This window comes from Lepidochelys kempii, chromosome 3 (genome assembly GCF_965140285.1).
Source record: "Lepidochelys kempii isolate rLepKem1 chromosome 3, rLepKem1.hap1, whole genome shotgun sequence".
Taxonomy (NCBI): domain Eukaryota; kingdom Metazoa; phylum Chordata; order Testudines; family Cheloniidae; genus Lepidochelys; species Lepidochelys kempii.
Window position 1 is genome coordinate 2,648,501 of NC_136382.1, and position 22,076 is coordinate 2,670,576.

General features: G+C 47.0%; 1 protein-coding gene across 18 annotated transcripts in view; it reads right to left on the minus strand.

Moving 5' to 3' along the window:
• ASXL2 (ASXL transcriptional regulator 2) overlaps positions 1 to 22,076 on the minus strand; it is a 247,324-nt gene that overhangs the window by 33,710 nt on the left and 191,538 nt on the right. For all 18 annotated transcript variants that reach the window (XM_073335483.2, XM_073335482.2, XM_073335481.2 and 15 more), the window contains one exon: positions 15,694 to 15,809. In XM_073335483.2, coding sequence (XP_073191584.1) covers positions 15,694 to 15,809 — 116 coding nt within the window. The remainder of the gene's footprint in view (positions 1 to 15,693; positions 15,810 to 22,076) is intronic.

Here is a 22,076-nt window from a genome sequence, read left to right on the forward strand (position 1 = left end):
GATATGACCGAGGTATACAAAATGACTAGAATAGAGGAGGAGATTAGGTACTTCTGTTCACCACTCATGACATAAGACAAGGGGATTGTTTTGTCAAGGAAACTGCAATGCAACACATTTAAAACTAGTAAATGAAGTATTTTCTATTATGCATAAATAACCTGTGGAATTCACTGCCACAATATATAATTGAGTCCAAAAAATGAATGGGATTTAAAAAAAATGACATTTATATTGATAATGCAGACATCCATAGTTACACTGGACAGGACAAAACATCTTTTTAGGATGGCTATAAACCCTCCTGCTTCAGGGCACAAGCAAAACATTGATTGACAGGGATTAGTAAGAAACTTCCTCTATGAGCAAATTATACCATAATTGCCAACGGCAGGTTTTTCTGCATCTTCTTCTGAAACATCTGGTACCAGCTACTATCAAGAAGATCCTGGACTAGAGGGAGCACCAGTTTGTTCTTGTATGTTGCTGGTGTGTATGTATCCGATAGTCCTATGTTATTCATAGATTATTAAAAATGAAAGTGTTCTAAAAATCCAGTTCACTTCTTGGCTTGATGCCGTTTATTTGGTACATTTTTCTCAGCCAGGACAATGTAAACCAATTGTCATACATATAAAGGGAAGGGTAAACACATTTAAAATCCCTCCTGGCCAGAGGAAAAACCCTTTCACCTGTAAAGGGTTAAGAAGCTAGGATAACCTCGCTGGCACCTGACCACAATGACCAATGAGGAGACAAGATACTTTCAAAGCTGGAGGGGGGGAGGAACAAAGGGTCTGGGTCTGTCTGTGTGATGCTTTGGCCGGGGACAGAACAGGAATGGAGTCTTAGAACTTAGTAAGTAATCTAGCTAGATATGCTTTAGATTCTGATTTCTTTGAATGGCTGACAGAATACGCTGTGCTGAATGGAATGGATATTCCTGTTTTTGTGTCTTTTTGTAACTTAAGGTTTTGCCTGGAGGGATTTTGTATGTTTTGAATCTAATTACCCTGTAAGGTATTTACCATCCTGATTTTCCGGAGGTGATTCTTTTTACCTTTTCTTCTATTAAAATTCTTCTTTTAAGAACTTGAATGCTTTTTCATTGTTCTTAAGATCCAAGAGTTTGGGTCTGTGGTCACCTATACAAATTGGTGAGGATTTTTATCAAACCTTCCCCAGGAAGGGGGGTGCAAGGTTTTGGTGAGGGTTTTGGGGGTGAAGACGTTTCCAAATGGGCTCTTTCCTAATAAAATAAACCTGGTTAGACGTTTGGTGGTGGCAGCGAAAGTCCAAGGGCAAAAGGTAAAATAGTTTGTACCTTGGGGAAGTTTTAACCTAAGCTGGTAAAAGTAAGCTTAGGAGGTTTTCATGCAGGTCCCCACATCTGTACCTTAGAGTTCAGAGTGGGGAAGGAACGTTGACACCAATGAACAGAGTTTTGGTTTTGTTCTCAGTGCTGAAATGTTTGAGCTGCAAACACTTGCTGGGGGTGAGGATGCAGAAAAGGAGGAATGTTTATTCATTTAAAAAGAGGTTTTTTAAAATTCCATGTCAACACTGAGATCAGTGTTTGCTCTTGTAAAAGCTTGGATTTTACATCATCTACATGTTGGGCCCAATTGGAATCGACAGTGTCCCTTTAAAGCTACTTTCAAAAAATATACCACTCTAGTTAAAAAACAATTACCAAGGGAGTGAAAATGAGTTTTTCCCTAATGCTGCTGCTGATCCAGGCAGCAGCAAACAGGTGTTTCAATGCAACAGTGGAAAAACTCTGTAAATACCTCTAAAAAAATCCAGGTACATTTCTTCAAGGAGTTAAAAAAATTCCACCCTGCAAGCTGACTCGTGCATCTAGCATGTTTAGTGTATTCCAAATAGCGAGTTGAAAACAGCTTGCCCCAAAACTGTTTCCTGGAAAGATTATTTTCTTTTTATTTCCTTTTGTTTTGCCCTCTCTCTCTTTCCCTCTCCTTGTGAGCTTACCCTTAAATGTTACCAGTCTGGATGCCCGGCAGTATGCTCCTGAGCGGCATGCATACCAGAGAGCAGATCTGAGAACACCATTGCTTTAAGTGGCTGCATACTATCACTTTCCTTTAGGGGGTGAGGAAGCGCTGTTGTGCTTCTCCCTCCAACTCCCCACAATTACAGCACTTAATATCTCATCTTCTCAGAGCTGCTCTCCAGGGACCCAGAGGGAGAGAGTCCCATATTCCTCGCACTTAGTCATCATGTGAGTGCATGTGTGTGGTTTTTTTTTTATTGTCTAAAGCATTTTATTGTTCTCTTTATTTATACAGTTAAAAACAGACAATACTAGACAAAATTGTGCAAAGAAAAAGGTACATCAAGCACGTAGTTAGCACAGAGTGTGAATACTAATGTCAGCAGCAGGGCTTGTGTAAGTTGCACCTGAGGATAATGGCCCCCAAGAGCTAGTCTGGCAAATTGGCATCAGCTAGGAATTGCACCTTCCTCACCATACCCCCTGCTTTCTCTGGCCACACCACCTATTTGAAGAAGTGGGAGAAGGTGATGATAGTCATTACATTGACCTTTAACCACCTGAGGATTCCATGTCAGGGTAATTCTTGGGTAGCCCGTTAAACTGCCTTTATGGTGAACTGGTGGGAAAGTGACTGCGTCAGAGCCAAGATCTGGCCCAAAGTGTCTTTGCTTTTTCTTTTTGGATCTGAGTGCAGTCTGTGATACCAGTGACATGGGGTGCTGGAGACACGCTCAAAGACATACATTTGCACTTGCATAGCTCCATTCTTCACACAGGGAGAACCAAGAGGGTAGCATTAAGTGATGAGTCATCTGATTTGGGGTTCTAGTGTGGTAGAGCACAGCAATCCATTCTCGCACCTCTCTTGTTCAATCTCACTGTCAATGAGGCTGAGAGGACAGAGTGAGAGGTTCAAGCCGAAGGGCCAACAATATGAGATTAGTATTCTGCTTTTATCAGACCTGGATGGTACAATTTCTGAGCCTTCCAAGAGTCATGCTGAGATCTGGACTATGATAAGAGTAGGGTAGTATCTGGTCTCTTTGTTCCTTCCCAATGTCCACATAGCCACTCTGGTCAAGGGGACTTGATTTTCCCCATCTATGTTTGGCAAGAAAATTATGATTTTTCCAGTAAGGTGCAGAACCTCATCCTGGTTAGTCATGCCTGGATATTGGATTGCTGTAATTCTCTACCTGGGTCTATACCTGAAGATCAGTTGGAAACGTCAGGTGATACAACATGCAGCCATCTGCTTACTTAGCAGTACCATGTGCTGGTAGCATATTACACTGGTATTCCAGAAACTTTGCGGGATGCCAGTTTATTTGAGGGTGTAGATCACAGAGTTAGGTTTGATCTGTAATGGTCTTTATGGCTTTGGTTCTGCACATCTCAGATCAACTCTCCCTGTTTCATGCAGCATCCCAACACTGGTGGTCAGCTGAGACACTCAAGCTTATGGTCTCTAGAATTATATATCAATAGGCTGGGACCGAGTGTCCTCAACTCTTGAATTTGCTTTCCTTCCCCTCCGGCACAGCGTCCTAATCTGTTGAGCACCATGTTGAAGAATGGTGTCCAGTCAGTTATGTGCAATACATTTTCCAGAACATGCTAGGAGAACTGAAATCAAATCACTGTATTGCTTTAAAAATAGGGAAGGGCCACGAGTGACACTAAGCCAAGAAGTGAAGTGATGGCTATGTTTTCTTGCATCACTGCACTCATAGCACTTTCCAAGCAGGAGCTAGGTATGAAAAAGTGAGCCCTTTGCTCCCCTCGTACCTCTAGAATATGCCTTTGGCCATCCTGCCTACTTGTTCTTGATTTAGTCGTAAGTGGAGCCCAGGATCTGGTCCTAGAGGTGAATATAGCTGAATCACTGGGTAATAGCAACCACAATATAATTCAATTTAACATCCTTGTGGGGGGAAAAACAACAAGGACCATTACAGTAGCATTTAACTTCAGAAAGGGGAACTACAACAAAAATGAGGAAGCTAGTTAAATGGAAATTAAAAAGGTACAATCACAAAAGTGAAATAACTGCAAGCTGCGTGGATAAAAACACAATAATAATGGCACAAATTAAATGTATACCCCACATTAAAAAACAGAGGAAGAGGACCAAAAAAGCTCCACCGTGACTAGGTGTCCAATAGCTACTAAACTTTTTGGTGAAAACTGAAAAAAATGAAACAAAAAAGTCATTTAGCATTTATGCCATTTCTGCATTTTCTGTTATTGTTTCCCCCCTGGCCCCCTCACTGAGGCCTAGCTAGTCCTTGGTCTTCCTCTTGCTTCTAATGTATTTGTAGAATGTTTTCTTGTTACCCTTTATGTCTCTAGCTAGTTTAATCTCATTTTGTGCCTTGGCCTTGCTAATTTCATCCCTACAATGCTTGTGCTGTTTGTTTATATTATCCTTTATAATTTGACCCAGTTCCCACTTTTTGTGGAACTCTTTTTTGAGTTTCACATCATTGAAGATCTCCTGGTTAAGTCTGGGTGGGTCTCTTGCCACACTTGCTATCTTTCTTACACAGTTGGATAGTTTGCTCTTGTGCCTTTAACATCATCTTGTTGAAAAACTGTCAACTCTCTTGAACTGTTTTTCCCATTAGACTTGCTTCCCGTGGGTTCTTATTTACCAACTCCCTGAGTTTGCTAAAGTCTGCCTTCTTGATATCCATTATCTTTACTGGGCTGGTTTCCCTCCTACCATTCCTTAGAATCATGAACGCCACCATTTCATGATCACTTTCACCCAAACTGCCTTCCACTTTCAAATTCTCAACCAGTTCCTCCCTATTTGTCAAAATCAAATCTAGAACAGCCTCTCCCCTAGTCGCTTTCTCTACCTTCTGAAATAAAAAATTGTCTCCAATACATTCCAAGAACTTTTGGATAATCTGTGCCCTGCTGTGCTATTTTCCCAAAAGATGTCTGGGTATCATAGAATCATAGAATATCAGGGCTGGAAGGGACCTCAGGAGGTCACCCAGTCCAACCTCCTGCTCAAGTTGAAGTCCCATTACCACCAAGTTCTGTGCTTTGGATAATTTTGTTAATTTCTTTTAAAATGCCTAATCTACCTCTTCTTCCTGGTTAGATGGACTATATAGTCCCCTACCATGACATCACGCTTGGTTTTGTTGGTTTTTTTGCCCCTTTAAGCCTTACCCAGAGACTTTCAACAAGTCTGTCTCCTATCTCCATCTCAACCTCAGTCCAAGTGTCTATATCTTTGATATATAAGGCAACACCTCCTCCCTTTTTTCCCCTGCCTGTCCTTCCTGAGCAAGCTGCACCCTTCTATACCAATATTCCAGTCATATGTATTATCCCACCAAGTCTCTGTGATGCCAACTATGTCATCTCTGCTCAGCCGTCCTTCTTCCCAGAACACCATCCCATGATCCAGGAAGCTGAAGCTCTCCTGGCAGCACTATTACCCAGCCAGGCATTCATGTCCAGGATGTGTCTGTCTCTGCCTGGGCCCCTACCCTTGATCGGAAGGATCGAAGAGAACACCACCTGTGCTCCCAGCTCCTTCCCCCTTAATCCCAGAGCCCTGGAGTCACTTCTGATCTCCTCAGGGTCAGACCTCGCAGTATCATTAGTGCCCACATGGATGAGTAGCATGGGGTAGTAGTCAGAGGGCTGGATGATCCTCAACAATCCCTCTGTAACGTCAAGGATATGGGCCCCTGGCAGGCAGCATGCCTCCTGGGATGCCATGTCAAGCCGGCAGATGGTTGCTTCCATTCCCCCTTAGAAGAGAATCACCAACCACCACTACCCCACGTTTCCTCCTGGGAGTGGGAGCTGCAGCCTGGCCATGTGCGGGCAGCTGTGGGGAGCCGTGTGGAACCTCCACCTGCCTTGGGGGGGGGGGGGGCAGGGACATGAGCCGGGGGCTGTTTGGCCCACCCCGCACCATAGGCAGGTTGAGGTTCCGTGCGGCTCCCCACAGCTGCCCACACAGCTCTTACTGTGGCAGGGCTGCAGCTCCGAGGCCCTGCCCCTCGCCCAGAGCCAGCTCGGGGTAAGAGCCGTGTGGGCAGCTGTGGGGAGTCAGCACGGACCCTCCACCTCCATCGGCCCTGGGTGAGGAGCCCAAGAGTGGGGGAAAGGGGCCGCGTCTGCCATGGTGAAAAGTGGACCAGTTGGGGGGAAAGCAGGTACCTACGGGGAGGGAGTGTGGAGGGAGAGATTGGGTGGGGGTGTGGAAGCAGAGACCTGGACAGTGGGGGAAGCAGCAAAGAGCCAGAGGGGTGGGGCAGTGGTGGTGGGAAAGTGGTGGTAGACAAATTTAGACTGGAAATAAGGCACAGATTTTTATCAGTGAAAGTAATTAACCATTAGAACAATTTATCAAGGGTCATGGTGGATTCTCCAGCACTGGCAATTCTTAGAATCAAGACTGCTCTCGGAGTTATAGTGGGGCAGCTCTACGGCCTGTGCTATAAAGGAGGTCAGCCTAGATCAAAGGTGGGCAAACTATGGCCCGCGGGCCACATCTGGCCTGCGAGACTGTCCTGCCCAGCCCTTGAGCTCCCAGCCAGGGAGGCTAGCCCTCCCTCCCCCGCTGTCCCCCATCCCCCAGCATGGCTGCGAGCTCCTGCTGGGCAGCGTGGCTGCGAGAGCCGCCGGCCTGCCCCGGTGCTCTAGACTGCGCGGCGGTGTGGCTGGCTCTGGGTGGCGCGGCTGCCAGTCCTGGTGCTCTGAGTGGCATGGTAAGGGGGCAGGGAGAGGGGGGTTGGATAAGGGGCAGGGGGTCCTGGGGCAGTTGGATATGGCAGAGGTTCTGGGGAGGGGGTGGTCGGGGGGCGGGGAACAGGGGGGTTGGATAAGGGGCAGAGGGTCCCAGGGGGCAGTCAGGGGACTGGGAGCAGGGGGGGTTGGATAGGCATGGGGAGTCCCAGGGGGCCTGTCAGGGGCTGGGGTGTGGATAGGATTTGGGGCAGTCAGGGGACAGGGAGGGTTAGATAGGGGTTGGGGTCCCGGGGGGCGGTTAGGGGTGGGGGGGTCCCGGGAGGGGGCGGCCAAAGGACAAGGAGCACAGGGGTTGGATGGGTCAGGGGTTCTGAGGGGGGCAGTTAGGGGGTGGGAAGTGGGAGGGGGCGGAGAGGGGGCAGGGGCCAGGCTGTTTGGGGAGGCACAGCCTTCCCTACCCGGCCCTCCATGCAGTTTCGGAACCCTGAGGCCAAAACGTTTGCCCACCCCTGGACTAGATGATCACAATGGTCCCTTCTGGCCGGGAAATCTATGGGCTGCTTATAACGAAGCCTGGGTTTATCAACTCATCTTCAGCAGATATTGACTCAGGAAGGAAGGAGGGAAGGAGGGAGGGAGGGAGAGTGTGTGTGTACAAAAGGAGCTCTGAGTGCAGGGAAAGGGGCTGTCACCCCCATCACCCCCATCTCTGGCCCCCCATACGTCTCCCCACTCTCTACATATCCCCTCTCCCCCCCCACAGCTGCAGACAGAAAAATCTCTCTGGCACCCCCTGCTGATGCTTACAGCTATCACAGGCAGCATCTTAATACAGCTCTCTCTCATGGGATGTACAGCTGGGCCTAAGAAGCAACAAGTGCATGACATGTATTCCACTTGGAGGGGCAGTGCTGTACCTTATGGCTGGAGCCCCTCCCCTAGCTACCTTGACCCTCCCTCAGTTCCTTTGTACCAAACACCCAGAAACGAGACTCCTATGCAGACGGATGGAGGGTGGGTCGTGGAATACACATCAGCATCACATCTTGAAGAACCACAGTTCCAGTAAGTATTGCTCGGGCATGTAGGAATGAAATCAGGAGGGCCAAATCTCACCTGGAGCTGCAGCTAGCGAGAGATGTTAAGAGTAACAAGAAGGGTTTCTTCAGGTATGTTGGCAACAAGAAGAAAGCCAAGGAAAGTGTGGGCCCCTTAATGAATGAGGGAGGCAACCTAGTGACAGAGGATGTGGAAAAAGCTAATGTACTCAATGCTTTTTTTGCCTCTGTCTTCACTAACAAGGTCAGCTCCCAGACTGCTGCGCTGGGCATCACAACATGGGGAATAGATGGCCAGCCCTCTGTGGAGAAAGAGGTGGTAGGGACTATTTAGAAAAGCTGGACGTGCACAAGTCCATGGGGCCGGATGAGTTGCATCCAAGAGTGCTAAAGGAATTGGCGGCTGTGATTGCAGAGCCATTGGCCATTATCTTTGAAAACTCGTGGCGAATGGGGGAAGTCCCGGATGACTGGAAAAAGGCTAATGTAGTGCCAATCTTTAAAAAAGGGAAGAAGGGGGATCCTGGGAACTACACGCCAGTCAGCCTCACCTCAGTTCCTGGAAAAATCATGGAGCAGGTCCTCAAAGAATCAATCCTGAAGCACTTGCATGAGAGGAAAGTGATCAGGAACAGCCAGCATGGATTCACCAAGGGAAGGTCATGCCTGACTAATCTAATCGCCTTTTATGATGAGATTACTGGTTCTGTGGATGAAGGGAAAGCAGTGGATGTATTGTTTCTTGACTTTAGCAAAGCTTTTGACACGGTCTCCCATAGTATTCTTGTCACCAAGTTAAGGAAGTATGGGCTGGATGAATGCACTATAAGATGGGTAGAAAGCTGGCTAGATTGTCGGGCTCAACGGGTAGTGATCAATGGCTCCATGTCTAGTTGGCAGCCGGTATCAAGTGGAGTGCCCCAAGGGTCGGTCCTGGGGCCGGTTTTATTCAATATCTTCATAAATGATCTGGAGGATGGTGTGGATTGCACTCTCAGCAAATTTGCAGATGATACTAAACTGGGAGGAGTGGTAGATACGCTGGAGGGGAGGGATAGGATACAGAAGGACCTAGACCAATTGGAAGATTGGGCCAAAAGGAATCTGATGAGGTTCAATAAGGATAAGTGCAGGGTCCTGCACTTAGGACGGAAGAACCCAATGCACAGCTACAGACTAGGGACCGAATGGCTAGGCAGCAGTTCTGCGGAAAAGGACCTAGGGGTGACAGTGGACGAGAAGCTGGATATGAGTCAGCAGTGTGCCCTTGTTGCCAAGAAGGCCAATGGCATTTTGGGATGTATAAGTAGGGGCATAGCGAGCAGATCGAGGGACGTGATCGTTCCCCTCTATTCGACATTGGTGAGGCCTCATCTGGAGTACTGTGTCCAGTTTTGGGCCCCACACTTCAAGAAGGATGTGGATAAATTGGAGAGAGTCCAGCGAAGGGCAACAAAAATGATTAGGGGACTGGAACACATGAGTTATGAGGAGAGGCTGAGGGAGCTGGGATTGTTTAGCCTGCAGAAGAGAAGAATGAGGGGGGATTTGATAGCTGCTTTCAACTACCTGAAAGGGGGTTCCAAAGAGGATGGCTCTAGACTGTTCTCAATGGTAGCAGATGACAGAACGAGGAGTAATGGTCTCAAGTTGCAGTGGGGGAGGTTTAGATTGGATATTAGGAAAAAACTTTTTCACTAAGAGGGTGGTGAAACACTGGAATGCGTTACCTAGGGAGGTGGTAGAATCTCCTTCCTTAGAGGTTTTTAAGGTCAGGCTTGACAAAGCCCTGGCTGGGATGATTTAACTGGGAATTGGTCCTGCTTTGAGCAGGGGGTTGGACTAGATGACCTTCTGGGGTCCCTTCGAACCCTGATATTCTATGATTCTATGATTCTATGAAATGCTGATATCACTGCCAGATGCAGTTTCACTGAACTAAATGCAAGCCCCAATGACTGAAGGTGCAGCAGGTAGTCCAAAACGTCCTGGATAGAGGCCAGCATTGATTGGATTCCACAGCTAATGATCACCCCAAAAATGGCTTCCATGTCACTCAACAGGCCATCCTCATGGAGGGCTTTCTACTGTTAAGGAAAACTTATCGGAGAAACACTGCTCTTCCTCATTCAGCCAAACAGCAGCCACTACGTGAGATGCTGGAAGCTGAGTGCAGGCTGCAAGGTGAGGCCTTGGTTCTGAGGGAGTTGGGATGGGGAGGAAGCAGTATGGGAGGCTGACTAGACAGTACAAGAAGGTCAGAGAACCAGCACTGTCTTGGCCAGGGCAAAGAGAATGAATTTGGCCCGACTCGCCTTGAGCCTGAGGATGACCTGAAGGATGACTGGGATCAGGGGAAAGGTGTAGAGGAGAGCTGACTGCTAGCTGAGGTGGAAAGCCCTGGACAGGCAGCCTGGACTGAGGCTGCCTGGAGAGCCAAACAGACAACATTTTCTGTTGTCCCTTGTAGAAAACAGGTTGATCATCGGGATGCCCCAAGCTATGAAGATGACCTGGGGGAACACTTGTCTTTAGAGACTACTTGCAACTCAGGAAAATACTGGCTGAGATGGTCTGCAAGATGATTCTGAACCCTGAGTAAACGAACGGCTATTGGAGTAATGTTCTCCTTGAGGCAGAACTGCCACAGCTTGATCGCCTCTAGGCAGAGCAACCTGGACCGTGTTTCCCCCTTGTTTGTACACTGTGACAAAGTTCCTCCTCTGCCTTGGTGGGTCCTGCGCTTATTAGCGGATTTTCTCGCCTCAGAGGTTCATGGCAGTCCTCAGTTTGGCCACTTTCGTGGCTCAAATCTGCCGTTCACTCAGTTAGCCTCATCACTGGCCAGCATGGGGAAAGGGAGAAGAACAATCCCCACAGTCTCTGCTGATCCACCTAGTGGATCAGGGAACAGGCCAGAGACCTTCCCCTCGGGTGGAACCCACAGTCCAGTTCAACTCCTCCAGTATCAAGTAGGGAGTTGGAGGGATGGGGGGAACCCAGGCCTGCCCTCTACTCCGGGTTCCAGCCCAGGGCCCTGTGGATTGCAGCTGTCTACAGTGGCTCCTGGAACAGCTGTGCGACAGCTACGACTCCCTGGGCTACTTCTCCATGGCCTCCTCCCAACACCTTCTTTATTCTCACCACAGGACCTTCCTCCTGATGTCTGATGCTGCTTGTACTTCTCAGTCTTCCCCAGTAGTATGCCTTCTCACACTCAGCTTCTTGCACCTCTTGCTCCCAGCTCCTCGCACGCACCACAAACTGAAGTGAGCTCCTTTTTAAACCCAGGTGCCCTGATTAGTCTGCCTTAATTGATTCTAGCAGCTTCTTGATGGGCTGCAGTTGTTCTAATCAGCCTGTCTGCCTTAATTGTTTCCAGAAAGTTCCTGATTGTTCTGGAAACTTCCCTGTTACCTTACCCAGGGAAAAGGGACCTACTTAACCTGGGGCTAATACATCTGCCTTCTATCACTCTCCTGTAACCATCTGGCCCGACCCTGTCATAACACATACTACATCACGGTGATATTGTCAGTTGGTATGTGAACTACTGAGACTCTGATGCTGTCCCAAAAAGCATGACATGCATTAGAAATGGCCTGAAGTTCCAGCACATTTACATGGAGTGAGGCCTCCTGCTCTGACCACAGTCTCTGAGCTTTCAGTGACCCCAGGTGTGCCCTCCAACACATCAGGGAGGCGTTGGTAACAATCAACTTGGTTGGTGAGGTCTGGACAAAGGGAATGCCTTGTCAAATGTTCTCTGGACATATCCACCACTGCCAGGAGTCCAGGATCAGTGGAGGAAAACAAACATATCTGTCTAGAGAGCGAAGAATAGGACGGTAACCATCCAGAGCCACATTTCAAGGAGGTAAGGCACAATGTTGCGAACTGGACCACCTGCATGCAAGCGGACATGTGGCTGAAGAGCCTCAGATATGTCCAAACTGTCATGGAAGGCTGACACAGTAGACAGAGGCAAATGGTTGGTCGTCAGAAATCCTTTCGACGTCATGGAATCTAACAGGGCCCCAGTGAACTTGATTTTTTTGAGCGAGAGCCAAGGTTGACTTACCAGTGTTTAGAATGAGACCCAGACAGTTGAGAAAGCACACTGTGGTGACGATGTGAGCAAGAACTTCCACTCTGGATCTGCCCTTCAGTAACCAGTCATCCAGATATGGGAAGATGTGAATTCCCTTCTTTGTGAGATATGTCATAACAATGACCACATGTTTGTTAAAAACGGTGGGGGGGGGGGGAAGAGAGAGAGAACACGAACCGGGGGCAGAAAAGAGGCTGAATGGAAGCACTGTGCACTGCAAATGGCGTTTCACAACAATGAACTGAAGGAACTTTCTGTGGCTTGGCAGAATCACCACATGAAAGTAGGCGTCGTGAAGGTCCAGAGCAGCAAACCAGTCATTCTGAGACAACGCAGTGAGAATAGTTGACAGTGACATTTGGAACTTCATATACGTTATATATTTGTTGAGGCCAAGAAGGTTAAGGATGGGTTGTATGCCTTCCTTGGATTTGGGTACCAGAAAGTATCAGGAGTAGAAGCTGAAACCCTGCTGTTCCAGCAGAAACTCTTTCACCCCTCCCAAAGCCAGCAGAGAGCAGACCTGCTCTAGGAGCAGTATCTTGTGAGAGGGGTCCCTGAAGAGGGATGAGGAGGAGGTGTGGAGAGGAATTGGATGGCATAATCCAATCCGATGACGTTTAGGATCCAGCTGTCGGTGGTGATTGATCCCCAAGCATTGTGAAAGCAGCCAGGCAGTCCCCAAAGGGGGAGATGAGGAGAGAGAAGCAACGACTGGAACAGTGCTCTGGACCAAAGAGTGAAAATAGTTGCTTGGAGGACTTTGCGGGAGGGTGGCTGGACTGGCTGAACCCCAAGCCCGATCGTTTTCTTTGTGAGGGCTATCCCTCTTTCTAGGGTAGTCCTGTTGCCTCAGAGGAGAGAACGGCTGGCCAAACATGCACTGCTGATGCTGAAGACTGCAGTAGCACTTCTGCTCTGCTGGTGTGTACGCCCCCAAGGACCGCAAGGTAGCACTGGAGTAATCAGGTTTGTTTGCTCCTCTAAAGAGCCAAAATGCACAACTTGTCACTTTAACTGGAGTTAACAATCACTTTGATTCAACACAGCACTGGTTTGGTTTAGATTAAAAGTAAAACAAGTTTATTAACAAAAGGAGATACGAAGTAAGAATACAGTTACAAAGGGTTAAACACAAACAAAAGTAAAACTATGTTTTCTAGTGACTAAGACTGAACAAAACCTACAGTCTTGGTTCAAGGTAAGATTTTTACCACTTTCTTTCAGCAAGATGGCTGACCACTCCTTAGTCATGCTCTCCCACAAAGTCCAAAGTACTTGGTTCCTGTGTTTTCTTAGGTGAAAGATAACTTGGGGTTCCTTGGCCCCTCTCTTTTATAGTCCAGTGAACCTTTGAAATGGATTCTTCTGAAGGTTACCACGTGACGGGCTCCACTCACCACACAAGTGCCTCCTCCTGGCTAGGTATTGCATAGCAGCTTCCTTCCCATATGGCATACCCTGCCAATGGTCACTTCATCGCTACTGTGGTCTCTCTTCCTGTAATTCATAGTGCTCTCTCTTTGCAACTCACTCCTCCAGCTAGGTCATTATATAGTCCTCCCTTCCGGGATATCAAAGTCTTGTTGGACCACCTGTCCAGATGGCACCTCCAACAGTCCTATACTATTTGCCAGTGCTGGTACGGGAATCCAGGCCCTCTCCCTACACACGGTTATGACCCAGGGATCTGTAACTAGCCACCAAGGTGTACTTGTTGCTGTTTTCCTAGGATTCTTCCTATCCTGCCTTCACAGGCTTTCTTTCCCCAGAACTCCTTTGGGATTGACTATTCTCCCAAGGCTCATTCTCCCGCAAGGTTTCCCCCTTCCCACCTCTGTGCAAAAGAGTGGCTGTGGACTCTCTCTCTGTAGCCCTCTGCTGTTACAAAGGTCCTCTCCTCTCTTTATATTCCTTACCGTAGCTAGGCTTCATCCACAACTAGTGCTCATAAATCCCTTGGCCTCCCTTCAGATGCAACTGTAAAGGTTAATTGGCCCCTTCAGGGCTAGTATGGGATGAACACCCCATTACACCTCCCAAAGCAAAGTTCATTCATGCTGTGAGGAAGAAGACATGGAGTCTGGTGGGGAAGTCAAGTTACATGCTGGTTGCTTCCCTGCTGGTGTTTGGTAAAATGCAAATTTAACTGTTCCTGCACCCTTCAATACAAATGAATGGCCACGTGACATATGATTGCCAATCGACTCCGATGACACCTGGCTGGAGGCATCGGCTTGTCCTTTGTCTGGAAGGAACCCGCACACACCTTACGGGGAACAAGTGATAACAACTCTCCATCAGTAGTTCTCAAACTTCATTGCACCAGGACCCCGATCTGATAACACAAATTACGCCATGACCCCAGGAGCGGGGACCGAAGCCTGAGCCTGCCCAAGCCCCGCTGCCCCAGGTGGGGGTCAAAAGACAACGCCCAAGCCCTGCCAAACCAAGCAGCCCCAAGCCCTGCCAAACCAAGGCTTGGGCTTTGGCCCTGGACAGTGGGGCTCTGACTTTGACTTCGGCCCTGGGCCCCTGCAAGTCTAAAGCCAGCCCTGGAAACCCCATTAAAATGGGGTTGTGACCCACTACGGGGTCCTGACCCACAGTTTAGGAACCGCTGCTCTACATGCACGACAGAGTCATTCTCAAGCAGTGGAAGTAACCCGTTCCCTCTCACACACAGTGCCATAGCCAGGGCTGGCCTTCGGGAAAATGGCACCCCAGGCAAGCTTTCTTTGGCACCCTTTAAGTACTGCTCCCCAAGCAGCCGCTCAGCAGACAGAGTGGCAGCTGGTGGAGCAGTGGTGGCACGGCAGGTATTGCTGCCGGGAGGGCAGAGAGGGGATGCATGTGAGGAGTTAGCTCCTGCCCCGCAGCCCCCTTATCGCCTCCTGGGTGGGCACAGTCTTTCTGCAGCCTCTTGACCATGACGCCCTGGGCAGTCGCCTATGTTGCCCACCCATAAGGTCAGCCCTGGCCACAGTAGGAGCCCAATGCCAAGACTGTGCCTCACCCTCACAAACACACGCAGGAACTATGGAATTCCTTGTAGGTGAAAATATGCACAGAATAAGCAGGGGAAATTTGTGCACGCAACACAATAAGGATGTGAAGAATATCAAAATGCTACAAACCCTCAGAGCTGCCATTTATACAGAGCTTCTCTAAAAGGGATGTGGAGCATATTGTGGAAAACTGAGGGCAATCATGAAAACAGATTAAGTGTAAAGTAAATATGTCTCCGCCTCCCACAAATGAAAAATAATTTCAGCCAGCTATTTTATAGTGTGATAAAGACTGACAAATGATTTTGAAGAACTTCCAGCAAGAGCCCCCCCCAGTGAAACTGCTTACTGTGAAGTAGAAGGAAAGGTCCTGAATTGTGTCCCCGCAGACTGGAGTTTCACTTAGGGTATGTCTTCACTACCCACTGTATTGGCGGGCAGCAATCGATCCAGCAGGGATCGATTTATCGCGTGTAGTGTAGATGCGATAAGTCGATCCCCAAGTGCTCTCCCGTCGACTCCTATACTCCAGTGCCGTGAGAGGCGCAGGCAGAATCAATGGGGGAGCGGCAGCAGTCAATTCACCGCGGTGGAGACACCACGGTAAGTCGATCTAAGTACGTCGACTTCAGCTACGTTATTCATGTAGCTGAAGTTGCGTAACTTAGATCAATTCCCCCCCACAGTGAAGACCAGGGCTTAGAAAGTTAGTTGGAGGAATAAAGTGACTTCACTTTTAGACGCTCAGAACTAGATCACACAGACTATCCCACTTACCTGTTTGAGTGCCTTCTTGCTGTGCTTCTGGGATGGCGAGATGACTTTACCCGCTGGGATGGAAGGAGATGGGCAGCCTGATGGCGGGGAGCATGTCTGTGACAGTCTAGACGGTACTAGGGAAATAAAAAGAGAAAAACAGTTTCGAAAGAATTATATAGGCTGTGCGGAAAACAATCCACCCCTTACATGCCCCCCGGGCATCAGTCACTCTTTCCCATGCTCAGAGACCAACCCCAGCATCGTCACCCACTGTGTCTGCGAAAGCTGCACATCTAGGAAATGTTACTTTTTATCTGGGGGATTGTTTTAAATTTATTTATCCAGGGAAGTGCAGGGCAGCAATTGTCAAACTGGCAGCTGATTATCACTGAAGAGGTTCCTGCTTTTTTACTCCATCTCTCCAACCGATGCAGCAAAGACACTTAGAGGGTGAGTGACCAGGGTAGCCTACCAAGTCAGTGTCTGGCTGGCATTAGAACCGCCTCCCTTCCTCCCAGATTCTTGGCTCTGAACACTAGACTACACAGCCTCAGTTAACTGCCTCTTTTCACCCTTGACATTGTGGTTAATGCTACAAACATATCAGTCCTCACACCTCAGAGTTTTGTGACTGATACTTCTGGCTTCCCCTCACTACCCGCTGGCCCAGTTCTACTCTTGGTTAAGTCAATGGAGGGGTGGCAACTGACTTTAATGAGAGCAGGATCAAGCCCTTTCTGATGGGCCCCTGTGCTGGGCCCGAGAGTACCTCCACTGCCCATCTCTTATTCAGTTATTTGTGCTCTAACCCCACAGAACCTGGACTGCTCTCATGACCACAAGCTGGCAGTTTGGCATAGCTCAAACTCTCTACTGGGTTAGCTGATTCACAACTGAAAGGAAAGTGGTGGGTACCGACCAGTATAATTGATGTCTTAGTCTGGTCAAACTGGCACAGTAGCCCACAAACGACTGGGAACCACTGTCTTAAAAACACCTGTCTTACAATCATATTGTACGACATCATATGATTGTATAAACTCTGCACCACCACCGAGTTAAGAGGGGGAGCATTGATGACTAAATGGAAATTAAAGCAGGGAAAGAAGACCATGATTCTACCCCCTCTCCCGCGCCCTAAGAAGATACACAGCCCTGGAGAGAAAAGAAGAAGCCTTTACCGTAACCCTCTCAGGCCACCTCTACACTATGGGCACTCTAGTGGTACAGGTACAGCGCCGCAGGTACGGCACAGTAGTGCTGAAGTGTCGATGCCGTCTACAGGGACGGAAGAGGGGTTTTCATAACGCTAGGAATTCCACCTCCCCACATGAAACACGGCCTCAATCTCCAGGTCATTTAGACTTTGCAAGGGGTCTCACTGCAACAAAAAAACCAGGATGGGGACAATTTCCAGAGACCTAAATCACTGCTGATCATGTGATTTGCATACGCCTGCTTGGGCCAAGATACTCAAAGCAATCGCCATGAGAGAAAAGTCAAAGTCATTTACAGGGTTGACAGCCACCCGTATTGCCCACCATGCTGCTCTGTGCCCACTTTAATTCATTCCTGCTCAGAATTTTGCCTCTGAGCAGGAATGAATATTGGTGCCCATCACTGGATTGGTGTGAGAAAGCCATCAGGAGCTAAGGAGCACTTCAGTCATATAGACACATCTGTTCAGGACATGGGTAACACAATGATAAATGAATCTAATAAAGGGTGGGGTGCAAAATACAACAGGCACAGAACAAGGACAAGAAAAAACCACCAGAAAACTTTTGTGAAATCAGCAGGGTGTCAGGTTAAAGAGATAAATAAAAACAGTCAACTGGTCAAAAATAAAAACTATCAATGTCTGCCTGCAAATATGAAACCCTTAAAGCAAAAAATACATGAACTAGAATGCCTTGCAATGAACAAGGATTTTGATAGAATAGGCATTACAGAAACATGGTGGAATGACCAAAATAAATCGACAGGATACTGTAATACCTGGCTAAGAATTACACCAGAAAAACAAAGAGGTGGGGCACTAGTGCTGGAGCTAACGGATTCTAGCAAGATCAAAATTCAAGTGAAGAGGGCCCCACAGCTGACTCTGGATGGGTAGGAATCCCAAGTGGTAAGAATGTAAATAAATGAAAAGAGCTGTGCTACCAGCCTCCCGGTCAAGAAAAATGGACAGTGCTGAGATCAAAAGAGGCAACACAAATCTAACAATGATAATCATGGAGGACTTCAGCTATTCACCTATAAACTGATCAAATGGAAACAATGGGACAAAGTACAGAGAAACAATATGATTGCTTCTTGGTCCTGCTAGTTCTAGAGCACACACGAGGACAAGTTAAACTCTGTTTAGTCTTAAGTAACATGCATGAGTTAATTCAGGAAGTAACAGTAGCAGAGCACTAATTAATAGTGACAATAATAGAATTAGGTTCAACATCCTAGGGGGAGGGCAAGGGACCAAAAAATGTGTGACAAAAACTTTAGAAAGAGATTTCAATAAAGTGAGATGGCTGATCAAAAAGTCCCTAACAGCAAAAATAAAACAAGGACAATTCGTAGATGCGGTATAGATGTTACTTAAGAAAACAATAACAGATTCTCAGAGGGCATGCATAATAAAGAGATACGGTACTATGACAGATTGCAGTAACAGAAGAACAAATTTATATGTGAAGGTTGTGGAACAAATTGCTAATTTAAATGCAGTAAGTCATCAGGCCCAGGTTGTATACATCCAAGAGTTCTGAAGGAGCTCAAGCAAGAAGTGGCTGAAGTGCAAGCAGAAATATGCAGCCTCTTATTAAAAACAAATGAGGACTTGCGGCACCTTAGAGACTAACAAATTTATTTGAGCATCAACTGTCATGAGCTACAGCTCACTTCATCGGATGCATTCAGTGGAAAATACAGTGGGGAGATTTATGTACATAGAGAACATGAAACAATGAGTGTTACCATACACACTGTAATGAGAGTGATCACTTAAGGTGAGCTATTACCAGCAGGAGAGCGGGGGGGGGGGGGGCGCTAGTAGGGGAAGGAACCTTTTGTAGGCACAATCAAAGTGGGCCATTTCCAGAAGTTGACAAGAACGTCTGAAGAACAGTGGGGGGTGGAATAAACAAGGGGAAATAGTTTTACTTTGTGTAATGACCCATCCACTCCCAGTCTTTATTCAAGCCTAAGTTAATTGTATCTAGTTTGCAAATTAATTCCAATTCAACAGTCTGTTTTTGAAGTTTTTTTGTTGAAGAATTGCAACTTTTAGGTCTGTAATCGAGTGACCAAAGAGATTGAAGTGTTCTCCGACCGGTTTTTGAATGTTATAATTCTTGACGTCTGATTTATGTCCATTTATTCTTTTACATAGAGACTGTCCAGTTTGACCAATGTACACAGCAGAGGGGCATAGCTGGCACGTATATATCACATTGGTAGAACGAGCCTCTGATAGCGTGGCTGATGTGATTAGGCCCTATGATGGTGGCCCCTGAATAGATATGTGGACACAGTTGGCATCGGGCTTTGTTGCAAGGATAAGTTCCTGGGTTAGTGTTTTTGTTGTGTGGTGTGTGGTTGCTGGAGAGTATTTAATCATAGAATCATAGAATATCAGGGTTGGAAGGGACCCCAGAAGGTCATCTAGTCCAACCCCCTGCTCAAAGCAGGACCAATTCCCAGTTAAATCATCCCAGCCAGGGCTTTGTCAAGCCTGACCTTAAAAACCTCTAAGGAAGGAGATTCTACCACCTCCCTAGGTAACGCATTCCAGTGTTTCACCACCCTCTTAGTGAAAAAGTTTTTCCTAATATCCAATCTAAACCTTCCCCACTGCAACTTGAGACCATTACTCCTCGTTCTGTCATCTGCTACCATTGAGAACAGTCTAGAGCCATCCTCTTTGGAACCCCCTTTCAGGTAGTTGAAAGCAGCTATCAAATCCCCCCTCATTCATCTCTTCTGCAGGCTAAACAATCCCAGCTCCCTCAGCCTCTCCTCATAACTCATGTGTTCCAGTCCCCTAATCATTTTTGTTGCCCTTCGCTGGACTCTCTCCAATTTATCCACATCCTTCTTGAAGTGTGGGGCCCAAAACTGGACACAGTACTCCAGATGAGGCCTCACCAATGTCGAATAGAGGGGAACGATCACGTCCCTCGATCTGCTCGCTATGCCCCTACTTATACATCCCAAAATGCCATTGGCCTTCTTGGCAACAAGGGCACACTGCTGACTCATATCCAGCTTCTCGTCCACTGTCAGCCCTAGGTCCTTTTCCGCAGAACTGCTGCCTAGCCATTCGGTCCCTAGTCTGTAGCTGTGCATTGGGTTCTTCCGTCCTAAGTGCAGGACCCTGCACTTATCCTTATTGAACCTCATCAGATTTCTTTTGGCCCAATCCTCCAATTTGCTTCAGGTTGGGGGACTGTCTGTAAGCGAGGACTGGCCTGTCTCCCAAGATCCGTGAGAGTGATGGGTCGTCCTTCAGGATAGGTTGTAGATCCTTGATGATGCGTTGGAGAGGTTTTAGTTGGGGGCTGAAGGTGACGGCTTCTGTTCTGTTATTTTCTTTGTTAGGCATGTCCTGTAGTAGGTGACTTCTGGGGACTCTTCTGGCTCTGTCCATCTGTTTCTTCACTTCAGAAGACTGAAAGGTTGCAGTTGTAGTAACTATATTTTTAAAGAGCTCTAAGAGTGATCCAGGGAATTACAGACCGGTTAGCCTTGCATCTGTACCTCTCCAGCTGGTTGCAATGATAATTAAAAATAATATAACAAAACATCTGGAAGATAATAATATGATAGGGTCTAACCAGCACGGTTTCTGCAAAGGAAAATCATGTCTCACTAGCCTATTAGAATTATTTGAGCATGTCAGTAAAGTAGTAGATAAAGGAGAACTGGTTGACAGTTTGTTTAGACTTTCATAAGGCCTTTGAAAATATCTTTCACTAAAGGCTACTAAAGAAACTAAGTAGTCATGGATGAGAGGCAAAGTATTGTCATGGATCAAAAACTGGCTAGGAGACAGAAAGCAACAAGTAGGACGAAATGGTCAATTTTCATCATGGCAAAAGATTACAGTGGGGACTCCTCAAGGTTCCTTACTCGGTCTGGTGTTGTTAATATAGTTATTAATGATCTGGAAAGGAGGCGAGTAATGAAGCAGCAAAAGCTGTAGATGTCACAAAGTTAGTCAGGACTAGAGAGGACTGTGAGGAACTTCAGACAGACCTAGCCAAGGTAGGTGAATAGGCAACATGATGGCAAATGAAATTCAATCTTGTTAAATGCACAGTAATGTACTGGGGGGGGGGGGGACGGACGACGACACTGACATGGAGTTTATGGAAGCTGTACCTCCATCTTGATATGAAAGCCTGGTCACATTGGATGAGGGACCGAAAGTGTCCACAGACTTCACCTCTTATTAAAGATGAGGACAGCTGCAAATTTGGTACATTCCTCAGTCTGCCAGCAAGTTGAAAGTATGGCCCTTGGTTAGGTAACCTCTGGACCCCAGACCTGGTATAAAAGACTGAATTCTTGTACATAAACACAGGTTCACATATAGACTCAGAAACAGAGTTGGCTGCTATTTACTTTGAGACATTTTAAATAGAAGGAACATAAACCACATCCTCTCTGAAACCAATCAAGACAGAAACTACAAGTTTTGTGTGCAGCAGAATAGCTAAAACCACTAGAGGCAACTGCTTTGCCTCACTTTAATTTCTCACAGTCCTATGAAACACATTCTCAATTACAAACTACATGTCAAACTCTTTGTTCCTTTAAACTAGCAAAAGCCATACATGCTGGGAAGTGGATTCTCATCTCTGAGAGTCGACTGACTACCTTTTGCACTGTTATAATGCTGACATTGTCTGTGCAATGGGGGCGGCTGTCCCTGTACTGACAGCTGTAACCACAATAAATTCTGCAGAGTAAACAGAAGAGTTAAAAAAAAGTTGGCAAGGTTGCAGTTGTTTAATTTAGCTACTGGCTCATCAAGTGATGGGTATCTAATTATGAGGATAAATGGCTCTCTGAACACACAATACAGACATGCAGGGGTACAATAAAAAGATACATGCAGAAGCTTAAACTGACAAATGTGTTGAGAGGGCATGCCTCTGCTGTGGGAGTTCTCATTCCGGTAAGTACAAGGTTTTAGAAGCTGAGCTTGTTTCCTTTAGATTTCCGTAGCTCAGCTAAAACTTTAGTGTATCTAAAGAGAATATAAATGCAGTGTGGTTTGTCTTCTTAAAAATGCTCTACTTTCACTGTATAACTTACAAGAGTTAGTTAGCATTAGTGTTAAATTTTATACATGAGCCTATGTGGAGCAGGGAAATTGTGCTTCCTGGTGCTGCTAGATT